We start from the raw sequence: 12575 nt of genomic DNA on the forward strand, positions 1-12575 counted from the left end.
GTTTATTTCGGGAAGCAGCAAAAGAAGGCGAAGCACTGAACCTTCCGTGGAATATCTCTTTGGGGCCCAACGCGTCTTTTGGTCTCCGAAAGCTCTGAAGATTTGCTCCAGTAGAACCATCACACTTTACGCTTCATTCAGTAGCAGCAGCTCATTTGCTGATTTTGGCTAAAGCTATCAGGGTGAAGGATACATTTTTCGCAGGCTGCATTGCATGGCTGCTTCTGTATTTTGGGCATTGCTTTTCGAACTACACAACAGAGGTAATTTTAGTTTTCAGACTCGACTGGGAATCAAAAGTAGTAAAATATCGGACGGTGTTTCTGCTACGTTTAATTAGGTATCGGTCCCATTTAAATCAAGTAAATCAAATGAACCACAAGAGTCCACTTCATTTGTTCCTTTAGTTTTATCGTCGCGGCGTCTCCATTGCGAGGAGAGCAGGTATTTAGAACCTCTGACTTTCTGATCTTGTACCAGAAGGAGAAAATGGATAAAATTTTTGGAGAGCGAATTGTGCAACTGGCCAACTGCTCGTTCATCTACCTCAAGCAACCATACGGGTGGCTTCATCGAAAAAACCAAACGATATATTTATAAACAAAAATAATTCATAAATAAAAATTATATATATATATATATATTGATCTAAAAACCAAGACTAAAAATAAAAAGATCCCAAAATCAACTCAGAATTTAAGATTAAAAGTTAAAATTTTGGCTTATATGTATCAGTAGAAACAAAAATATAGGGGGTGCATGTAGCAGTAATTCATAAGAAAGAACCACATGCTCGTCAGCTTCATATACACACACACTAAGATTGTATTCCTTTTCTCACATTTTTCTTAGTTTTTTCATAAGATTTTACATGCACATTTTTTAACTGATAGACCATGTTTTTAAATATTTGTATATAGAATTTCATCAACTTATTTTTAACAGTGTAATAATTAATTATATCATTTATACTATTAAATAGCTATAAAAAACAGAAAATCTTTCACCTTCCGTCAGGAAAGAACAAAACTACTATCACAACTACGGATGACAAGATATTTGCACTAATAAGCGAAAAAATATATTTACAAATAAAAAATAATTTATAAATAAAACTTTTATATATATGTTTTTAGTGATAAACCCAATGTTAGAAAAGAAACTACGATAAAAAGCCCCTCCAAAATCAAATGCAAATTTAAAGTTAGAAAATTCAAATTTGATTTATAAGTATAAAAAAAACGAAAAGATGGAGACGAAGACCAACAACCATTATGCTTCAGCTACCATCACAACTAAATCTGAGCTTCCCACGAGAATCCCGGACAATTACATTATGAGACAGTTATAAAAGGTACCCCATTTCTCTGCTTGAAATCTTGATACAGGGTGATACAATCATAATTGAATCCAATTCGACCAATTTATTACCACAAAATAAAACATATGACCTGTTATGGCTAGGAAATGCATTAGAAAGGAATACAGCGAAAGAAACATCGACCATCAAACCCCCCGGGTACATCAACCGTTTAAACTGAACTCTTGAAAGCCACATCGCAACAAATTAAGCAAAAGCACAAGGAAGCCCATGGGTCGATGGAGTTCTTGCGTGGGCTTGACATCCTACGAGGCCTGCGTCTCCGGCTTTGGGCCGAACACCACGTCGGCGCCGTACCGGAGCACCTCGCCGTCGTGGCAGATCCTGGCCGTCGCCTCAGCCGGCAGCGTCACCACCACGTCCCTCGCGGCCTCGCCCTCGGCCGACGGCAGGACGACCACGAGCCCCTCGCCGGCCACCTCGCCGACGCGGCAAGCCGCGCGCACCGGCGGCGCCCCGGCCACGAACTCCGCGCCGTAGAGCGGGACGTGGTCGAGCGCCATGCACGTCAGCTCCGGCCCGTACATCTGGAACGGCTCGCCGCCGGCAGCCTGGCGCGCGTGCAGCCACTCCATGGCGGGCCAGAGCTCCTCCTCCGACAGGGCGCCCGCTCGCCGGTCCACCGCGGCCGCCACGGCCGCCAGCCCCGACGACAGGTCGGCACGCGCGGGCGCGAAGTGCACGGCGGTGCCGTAGTACCCCGTCGGCAGCGGCGCCTGCATCCGCTTGCGGAAGTCCAGCGCGAGCGTCAGCTCCCGCTCCCCGGCCGCGCCGCCGGCGACGCGGAGCCAGAAGAGCGCGGCGAGCGCCGCGAACGGGGTGGTGCCCGGCTCGACGGAGGAGAGCAGCGCGCGCATCGCCTCCGCAGAGAAGCGGAACGTGGCGGACGACATCCCGACTGCAGCGCTGGCGCCGGTGTCCGGGGAGCTCCTGCACTTGGCCGCGAGCAGCGGCTGCTCCGGCGGCGGCGCGGCGGACTTGACGGCAAGCGCCGGCGAGTGGAGGAACGGCGGGTAGGGGCTGTCCCGGCGGTGCGCGGCGGCCCAGGCCTTGACGAAGAGCACGGCGGCGGTGGGGTCGTTGTGCAGGTGGGTGCAGCTCAGCCCCAGCGCGTACGATTTGTCCGTGAACTCCGTCAGCTGCACGCGCACATCACAAGCTCACACAATTTCAGAATCGATCCGTCCATAGCCGTAAAAACTAACCCGTAAAAATGTACCAACTGCTGCTAATTTGAGCTAATGGAAGGCAAATCCATGTGACGCATTCAATTGACAGGAAATGGATGCTGGCCGGAGAGACGCAGGAGTACTGTTCTATCCTCCAAGCAGCCAACTAACCGGACGACATTAATTGATTCTGGAATTGTAAGTTTGCGACATGAATGCTTTAGCAGCGATGAAGAAATGGATAAGATGATCTATCATCTTCAAGGTTTAGCTACCAGTAATTAGCTCACCTACTCTGAGTCTCTGACCAAACACACGAAGTGAGATAAGTATTCTGGTTAACAATTGATTAAGGATTTAATGGTAAGTGGTCACCTGTACGTAGAAGGGAGACCAGATGTAGGGGTCGGGACCCATGGGCTCGAAGTAGGCGAGGTCCATCTCCTCCTCGCCGGACGCCGTGGCGAGCCACTCGTCGAGCGTGGCCGCCGCCCTGGCGTCCACCGTGCGCACGCCGGCGTCGTTGCACTTCACGACCCACCCGTGCTGCGCGGTGGCGGCCCCGCCGCTCCCCTCTCCGCATTCGGCGGCGCCGGCGCCGTCGCCGGCGCGCGTGAGGCGGCCGGTCATGGCCGGGTACTGCGACAGCACCTCCGACAGCGACTCCTTGAGCAGGTCCCGCTCGATTCCCGGCGCGGCGCGGCAGTAGAGCACCACGTGCACCGCGTGGCGCTCCATGGCGTTGTCCAGCGCCGACAGCGCGTGCGTCTTCCCCGGCCGCACCGGCGTCACCGACGCCGCCGTCGACTTGGCGTACCGCGTCACGCGGCTGCCGGGCCCCGTCGCCATCCCCCCGGCCATCGCCGCCGCCGTCGGCATCGTCCGAGCCGCCGCACGAGGTAGCACGTTACAAGGAGAGAAGATTCACGACGGTGGAGAAGGAAATCTTGGATCGGTTGGTTGCGGGGAAGAATCAAGCGGAGGATGGGGGAGCATAAATAGGCGACAGAAATTAATGGCGGGAAGCCAAGGTTGGCGGGGTTTAGCTGCTGGTAGTTGAGCGCATTAACTAACTTTTTGAATTCTCGGGACACGTGGCGTCGTCTCATTGGATCGGCGGATGTCAAGGGCCAGTTAGTCGGTAGACAGGCGGTGCAGAGGATAAAAGATGTCGTCATGGGCTTATATGCTCTCAAATCTCAATCACTAATTACACTCTCGTAGTAGTTGAAATTTGGTGACTCTTTTGTTTTGTTTGTTTCAGAACTTCTGCTCACAGAGCTTGCAATTTTTCCACCGTTATATGGGCTTCTAGATGCGAGCATGGGGTTGGAGGGGAAAAGGGAACAAGCGCATCATCTTTTTTTCTTCTTTTCTTTATATTTATAAACTAAATTTTAAATTTTTAATCTTAAATTTAGAGTTGATTAGATTATTTTAGCATAGTTTATTTTTTAACCTTTGTTTCTTGGATCACTAACAACACGTATATAAAAATTTTATTCATAAATTATTTTTCGTTTGTAAATATATTATTTGACAACTTTCAAATGAGAAGCCTGCAAGAGGCATGCTACGCGCCAGGCACTCGGCCACGACATCGACCTGGCTGCTTGTCGTAGCGAGGGCCTCTTGATTCCCAGGCCTCTGTCGGGTTCAGTGCATAAGCTGAGTTTTTAATCATCCTTGTAAATGCTATTACAATCTTAATGAAATTGGATGGCCATTCCATGTCACCAAGGGATTGGAACAAGGGTCTTCTCTGCTTCTTTAACAGCATACTGAAAACATATGGAACAAGGAGTAAGCACATTAAGCAGGAATCATGAAAATAACAACTTGATTTATTTATAGATAACATCAGACTAAGAGTTTTTACAAGATTAGCAATTCAACTATTCAAGCAATGTGGACCTATATATCAGTGTTCTGGTAATAGTCTCACAATGCTTGAATTGCACCCAAACTTCAATGGATAGTGCTATGAAGAACACATATGGTACCCAAACTTGTAAAATTTGATCCATTAAAGCTGCTGGGTACTGGTAATACTCTCCTTTCCTAAAACAATAATTTCACTAATTGATAAGGAAACAAAGATGCTCCAAGCATATATAAGAACAACTTGGAAAGATAATGCTCACGCTTTGTGATAGAATGAATTTCTTTCTGAAGTTGAACAGTTGGGAAGTAGGAGCTCATCAATCAAGTAAATAAAACCCAAACACAAATTCTCCAACTCAGCCATCATGTTGTCTCAGCCAGAAAGCATTCTGTCCCCTCACCCATCTCAAATGACTTCAGGACTTGTATTAACTTGAGTTTTGAGAGTATTGTCTTATCCCATCCTGTCAGTTTCCTCATTAGACAACTCCCGATCCATCTTGAGTACTTGAAGCATCAACAAAGCTACGACCGCAGATAATATCTGAAGGGCCAACTATGTTTTGGTACTATTTGTGATGTAAAATTGCAGATGGAAAATTGGTAGACTGTGAGTGTGATTTTGCGACTAACGTGGATCATGTTGCAACATATGTACCCAGAACAACTTGTTTGGTCTATGTGTGTATCGGGACTACGCTCGGAGAGGAGCGGAGGTTTAGAGCGGTCACGATGCCATGTGACAAGGTGGGACGAACGTCAGGTACCTAGGAGGTCAACCTTGGTCAACAGTCGAACATGGATTAAACTTGTGAAGGAGTTGACGTATGGAGAGATCCAGTATGCCAGCCAAGTGACAAGTTTGGATCCAAGGTGACGCACGTTGGACGGACACCGCGAAGGGATGATTTCACGACGAGCTTCACATGGTGTGGAAGTGATAGAAATTGATGGAGAAAATTAGGGAAGAAAAAAAAGAAGCAGTACGGTTTAGTGCATGGCTGCTTGTGTGGTGCGTCATGGAGGCATGCACGCGAGATTCATAGGGACACGTGGTGGCTCATGGTGGGACCAACTTGGAATAGTGACTAAAGTTTGGTGATCTCATATTCTCATGTGGATGAGTTGGTTCTTGTGCCCATCCATATGCTTGATGATGGAGTTGTTTAGAGACCATTGAGATAAGATCTAAGGGCTTAAAAATAGACTAGGTTGGATAACACCCTAGCTAGGTTTATTTTGGACCTTTTGCATGGCGTCTTCACCATATAAAAAGAGGGGTGAGGTCTAGTGATATTAATTGCACTTGGGAGAGAAAAATGAGAGAGAGTATGAGAGTCTAGTTCACGAGAGATGAACTTTTAGTTTGTAATAGTTTTTTAATTATTCCGCGTTGTAATCTTTCCTCTTCTTGTATTTTCTTTTCGTGAATTCTTGACAGATATTGTTTATTTAATTTTTTTTGCAAATTTATTTTCTGCAATATAAATGTGTTTATTTTTGTTTGTCTTTTTGTAATGCGTTCGGAAATTTTTCTACAAATTGCTTTATAATTTTTGAAGCACAATTTTATTTGTAAAGAATCAAGTTTTCAAACAGATTTTTGAGCAAATTTTTAAAGGATTTTTTATGAGAACAGTAGTTTATCTCACTCTATAGATTTACCCACTCTATAAATGAGCCTGAGGATTTTAATTAGTATCCGAGCCGAAAAATGATCAACACATCAGCATAAATGAATCAAAACAACATTTTAACCGATATTAACATGTATTCTTGTTGTTCTCAAAGCAAATGTTGTAAAATAAAATATAATAAAGAAACACAAAATTAACTTCACACTTAAGCTCTAAAATTTAAATTTTTGTATACACTTATATGATGTTGCCAAAAATGATAAGATCTATGGGCAGAAAAGTTATAGAGTTTTAGTAAACTATAACTGAGTTGGTTCTTTTCTAGAGAGTAAGTAGACAAGTACAAGTGCCACACATACTATAATACCTGTAAGGATAAGTGTATGTACCGATGAATTGTATATTAGACTCCTTAGCTTCAATATGATGCCGAAAAGAGCCACATCAATTGGAACCCGATCTTTCATCGTCAGTGATAGTGGCAACGTGCAACACTCTGAGCGTATTGACACATAAGTAGTTTTGTGAGATAGACTGCGCAGAAGAGCTTCAATGTCACTAAACTTGATTTCCTGAAAGAATTACTGCAGCAAACTTAACAATCTTGTGCTAATGGGTAGATAAATGTTATTCTTCATATATTATTCTCACATACTGAAATGTTAGAGGTGAAAATATTATCACATCATGTAAGCAGAAACGGTAATATAATAAAAAATACGATGGGAGTTCAATGTCACCCATAGATGCATCTGTTTATGTCGCCATGAGAAACACTCAACGCGTCCACAAGCCGCTGTTGTTCTCATGACGCCATGTACTGCTCAATGGTGATCTCTGCTCGATGTGTGCTGCTAGATGCTGAGCTAAACGACTAGCTCCACTCAACATCGAGACCTACACGACACACCTCTCCTACGATTTTAACTTTGCATTCGTGGTTGGTGACCTAGCTTGCTGCCCATCTCCACTTGCTTGCCTCCGACCAGAAATCACCAAAACATATAAGATAATTTGAATAAATTATTAAATTAAAATTATCCTTGTAATAGAACTTGATACTGTAGTGATTATGAAATTAATGTATCAATTATCCTTGCAGTATATTAAAATTATCTAAGCAATTTGTTGATATTGTAGTAATTCTAAAATTAGTAATTACAGGTTCTGCAATTATATTCAAACTTGAAAACTCTTAATTTATTACGATATGGTCCAACATATAATTAATTATGCAAAGCTATAATAGCCACTGTTAACCTGTAGTTTGCTACTATTTTATCAGAGTTTGTTTAAATAATCAAATTAACAAATGCTTGATAGACAAACAAATTAGAATGTTTGGTTTATATATGATTGCATTAAATGAATTTATAATATCTTATTGTTAAAACCAAAATTTAGTAAATTTCCGTATTGGATTCGGATAAGGAAATGTGCAATTGCCGATAAATATTTTATCCGGAAGAGACCGAATTCAAGAAGGAATCGTAAAGACCAAGGCTTGGCGGCGTAAATTTATCTGTTAATTAGAGTTAGTTAGGATTTTTATTTTATCTCTAAGGTTGTTAGAGTCCAATCGGGACATGTGTGTTAGAGATAGAATCTATCTAGGAGTTTGTTATCTCTTTTTATTTATTAGGAGTTGTATATCGTGTCCAACACGGCCTAGTCTAAACCCGAGGGTATAAATATGTATGCCCGGAATTATTGTTTATCATCTACCAATCAATTAGATCAACTTTTTTCGGCGCATCGCCATCCTCCTAACTGAGGTTTTAACTCCGGCGGAACTTGGCACCTGACATGGGGCTGCATCGTCTCGATCTCCGATGGAGGGTAAGTCCTACGTTTCGCCGGGCCACGGTAATCGTTCGACTAGATTAGAACTGTCTCGGTTCAGTCTGATCTTCTAATCTAGTTGCGCGATTGCTAGTTATCGTATCAGTTTTAACTTATATCACTTTCGTGTTTTGAGTTGATCTGGTCGACCACTATGGGCGATCTATGTTGGTTTGATATTTGCTATTTGACATATTCAATCTAGTACTGTCTCGATTAGGTCTGATCTAGTAAATTGTGTTTGTCAGATGGTTTATATCAGATTGATGTATTTTACTCATTGTTTTATCGGAGTACCAGCCGATAAGTTACTAGACATCGGCTCATTGGCTTGATAGCAATCTAGATCTGTTTAGTATATGTCCTGACATTGATAGGTTTAATCTTGAACTGTCTCGGTTGGGTCCGATCTTCTATGATTATTCTTAGCAATCTGGGCTTGGTATTTTATAGATCTTGGTTGTTTGTCCGCCGTCTATAGCCGATGAATTTTGCCGATCTACAAGTTTATCATATTTACATCTATAAAGCAACCGATTGCCTTGCTGCATTGTTTTTATACCAATCGGCTTGATTTAGTTAGATCAACAGTTATTTATGTTGCATCGGCTTATGAGAATTACGTGCAAATTGGTTTTAGCCGATCGTAATATATGATTCATTGTTTATTCCAAGTAATTCGTCGGTTTATTTGTTAGTCTTATCGATCTTTATATTTTCTATAATCATATCATGTTCGACTGCATACTGTCTTGGTTAAGTCCAATCTCTGTATGTCTACTTTGATCTGGTTATAGGGGCTTGTCCGATCGACTGAGATTAATAAGTAACTTGACGGATTACGTTGGTCTAATATTTATTTCAAGTCTATTTCTATTGGTGTTTCTAACCGATCCATGCTTTTTACAGCCGATCGTTCATCCTATCGGCTAACCATTACAGCATCAACATTCGATCGGCTGAATATTTTGTTACCTATCGGCTCGATAGCCGATCGGCTTGCTTTACTGTTTATTTTGTCAGTTGCAGGATCAAACTGACTGGCACGCCCACGTATCTTCTAAGAATTTATGTCCTGCACTGGAGCTGTCTAAGAGACTCCCAGACCTTCGTGTGTGACGCGTCGGATCGCATTTTCGACGTCAACATTTATTTACATTATTAAATTGTAAATTAGATCGTAGTTTTAGCACGGGTATATTGCTAGTATATTTGAGTGATCATCGTTTGGATTTCTTAAGGGAATAAATGAAACGACATATTTACAAGTGAAATAATTTGTAAATAAAACTCTTATATAATTCTTCATAGCAATCTAAAAGCGAAGGATAAAAAATAACTATGATAAAAAAACTCTCAAATCAACTCTAAATTTGAGGTTATAAAATTAAATTTTGGCTTATAAGCTTAAATAGAAGCGAAAAGACAAGGTTGCTGGTGTTTTCTAGTTGAAATTGTACACAGATAATACCGTGCCATAAGATTTTGGGCATATTTAGTTGCCAGCCATAATTTGTCACTGTTTTCCACATCCAACCTTATCTTTTCGCTTATACTTCTACTTATAGACTAAAATTTAAATTTATAACTTAAAATTGAAGTTGATTTTGAGATTTTCCATCACATTTTAATTGCTGGTCTTTATTTAGTGTTTTGCTTAAAATTTGATTGTTAATTTCTCTTTAATTAGTTGTTTTCACTCAACTTTGGAATTGTGATATGGTTAGATCCATCTTTAAAATATAGTACAGTTTCAATATGTTATAAGTTTTTCCATAAGTCATTTGTATAAGAGGTTAGAACACCCGAATATTTTCGAGCCACTGAGCACCGGTATCCAGAAGCTGCTTGATCTAAACGATCCCTACCCACCACGATTCCACGAATCGGATGTTCGCATCCACACATGCTGAAAGTAATGGGTTTCTTTATTTTTATTATCATTTTTGATAAATTTTAATCACATGAAAGGCAAACCCATCTCAAATTTCGACAAAATATTGATTAGGCAACATAAATACGGGCTAAAACAACTAAAACCCATCTCAAATCTCAAGAGTTTCCGACAGGACCATGGACGTCTCTGCTCCGGAGTCCGGACACGGTTACGGTACTTTAACAGTAACTGTTTCGATGGTACCATAGTAAAATTTAAATTTTAAGATATATTTTTCTAAATGTATAAAATATTTTATTTAAAATTTTGGTAAGATATAGTTATTAATTTATCTATTTAACATAGTACATGATTCAAGATTCTATTACAACCTTACATATTTTTGTTTCACTGGATCCAAATTAATAGATAACTCACCATCGTTTGGGCACCTTAAAAAACTGTTCTACTTAATTTGCAGGCTGTTATAGCATTCCTAAAAGAGAGCCAAAAATTAGGTCGCAAATTGTTATATTGGGAAATGTTCTAAAATAAAACTCTTATATACATATTTTTAGCGATCTAAAAATCAATATTAGAAAATAAACTACGATAGAAAAATCATAAACTTACTTTAAATTTAAGATTAAAATTTTAAATTTTAGTTTATAAGCATCAACTGCGTAAAGATGACACTGACGGTGGTAGGAGTTCTCAGTACCTTCTTAACTAGTGTACACAACATCCATGACCATCGTCATTGTCACGCCCAGAGTTTTCTCCCAAGCCTAAATTCGTAAAAGAAATCCGTAAATAATAATTGACTTAATTAACTCAGGAAAAAATCCCTCTAAAGGAATTAATTTAATTAAATCGAGGTTCGTAAATCGATTAACGGAATTCAAACTTCAATTACAGACTATAAAATTTGGCCAAACAAATTAATTTAAAATTTGGTAAAAGTGGGGCTTTCCTTTTTCCGCCTTTTTTTCCTTTCTTTTTCCCTTCCTCCTCAAATTGGGCCGAAGTCCAATTTTCCTCTTCTCTCTTTTTCTTTTCCTTTTTTTACCCTCTTCCTTCCCGGGCCGGCCCAGCCGAGCTGGCCCATCTTTCCGCCCCTCTAGGCCGGCCCAGCCGAGCCGGTAGCTCTCCCGCGCGCGCCTCCTCCCTCTCTCCTGGGCCACCACCTCAGCCCAGCTCGCCTGCTCGCCCGCAGAGTCCATCCTCCCTCCTTCCTCGCGCCACTGATAGGCGGGGCCCGCCTGTCAGCGACCACACCCCGCTGCGCCGGCCGCGCCCGAGTCCGCCTCCGCCCCGCCTTCGCCGCGTCGCCGCAACCGCCGCCGCCGAGTCCGCCTCGTCGCCGACTCGGTCTCCAACTACTTCGCCGCCCTAACCGCGCCACCTTTCCCTATAAATCCCCCTCTCCCGAGCGCCGCCACCGCTTTTCCCCGTCCGACCCGAGCCGCCGCTGTGCCGCATCACTTCGCCGCCGCAGTCGATCTCGCCGCTTGCGCCTCGCCACCCTCGCCGTCGGCTGTCACCCCCTGTTCCGCCGTCTCGCCGACCTTCCGCCGCCCCCAACGCCGCCGGAGGACACCCGAGCGCCCTCGTCACCTCCTCGCCCTCGTTGCCGCCGCGCTTGACGTCGTCGCCAACGCGCCGCCGTCCGCGCCTCGCTGCCGGTCGTTCCCGCGGGACCGCGTCATCACCTTCGCCTCGTCCTCGCCGTGCTTCCCCTTGCCTTCGCCTTCGCCGGTGAGCATCTCCCTTCCTCTCTCCTTCCCCTTTCCCCTCTTCGGTCGCCGCCACCGACGCCCGTGTCGCCGTCGCACGCGCGCGCCGTTCGCTGCCGCCGACGCACCGCCCCAGCGCCATTGCCTTCGCCTCGCCGTCGCCGCACGGTCGCCGTGCCGCCACAGCCGGCGCCCGCCTCCACCTCCCGTGCGCCGTCGCCATCGCCCCGACACTGTGCGCCGCCGCCCGTTGCCTTGCGTCGATCGCCGCCGTCACCGTCATTGCCCTCCAGTCGCCGGCCGACGCCGTCGCCGTCGTCGCCCTCGCGCCGTCGGTCGTCGCCGTTGCCGTTCGCTCGCCGCCGGTGCCGTCTTCCCCTCTCGGCCGAGCTCTCCCCTCCCTCCTCTGCTCTGGGCCACTGACGAGTGGGTCCCACTCGCCAGCCGTCGGCTGCCCCTCTCTCCTTCTCGCGGGGCCTGCTTACCAGCCGAACACCCTGCCCTCTCTCTCTCCCTTCCCAACGGGGTCCACCCGTCAGCCACCCCCTCCTTTCACTCTCTCCTCTCCTCCCCGGGCCAACTTGTCATACTCCCTTCCCCTCTATCGTGCCACTGACCAGTGGGCCCCGTCCGTCAGCATTCCCTCTCTCTCCTTGCTGACGTCAGCTCCTCCAATTAATTGCGCAATAAATCATTAAGGTTTCCTGTTTAATTTAAAAACACAATTAATGTTCTAAAATTCATAGCTAATTCATCTAGTCTCCGTTTAGGTCCATTCAAGTTTCATTAAATCTAGAAAAATACCAAGAATCCATTAAAAATAGTTTCTTTCTCTGTTTCAGTAGTTTTATAGTCTGTTTTTGTTTGTTTTGCCTTGTTTGTCGTAGGTTTTGACCCCGTCGCAGTGCCGTTCGTTCCCGAAGTTGTCGCAGAAGTTCCTCGTGGGTCTCAGCAAGGCAAGTGGCACCTTCTTTGATCATATTGAACCTTTGATTATAAAATCCCCCGCTTTTACATTCAAACATGCATTGTATTCAAAGGTATTTACTT

At 44.2% G+C, this 12575-nt stretch overlaps 1 protein-coding gene across 1 annotated transcript; it reads right to left on the reverse strand.

The window, feature by feature from the left end:
* Positions 1 to 1282: 1282 nt before the first annotated feature.
* Positions 1283 to 3511, reverse strand: LOC121053873 (protein ECERIFERUM 26-like). Its single transcript, XM_040522191.1, has 2 exons — positions 2926 to 3511; positions 1283 to 2520 (listed from the first exon to the last, which is right to left on the reverse strand). Exons 1-2 carry the CDS (start codon positions 3427 to 3429, stop codon positions 1627 to 1629), a joined length of 1398 nt encoding a protein of 465 aa, XP_040378125.1. The 5' UTR covers positions 3430 to 3511; the 3' UTR covers positions 1283 to 1626.
* Positions 3512 to 12575: the final 9064 nt, after the last annotated feature.

Source organism: Oryza brachyantha, chromosome 3 (genome assembly GCF_000231095.2).
Source record: "Oryza brachyantha chromosome 3, ObraRS2, whole genome shotgun sequence".
Classification (NCBI taxonomy): domain Eukaryota; kingdom Viridiplantae; phylum Streptophyta; class Magnoliopsida; order Poales; family Poaceae; genus Oryza; species Oryza brachyantha.

Bases quoted from the DNA above. Each gene is read 5' to 3' on its own strand.
- LOC121053873 (XM_040522191.1), bottom strand. From the start codon at position 3,429: ATGCCGACGGCGGCGGCGATGGCCGGGGGGATGGCGACGGGGCCCGGC. The intron at 2,521-2,925 runs GTGACCACTTAC...GTGCGCGTGCAG, and splicing joins GGTCTCCCTTCTACGTACAG to CTGACGGAGTTCACGGACAA.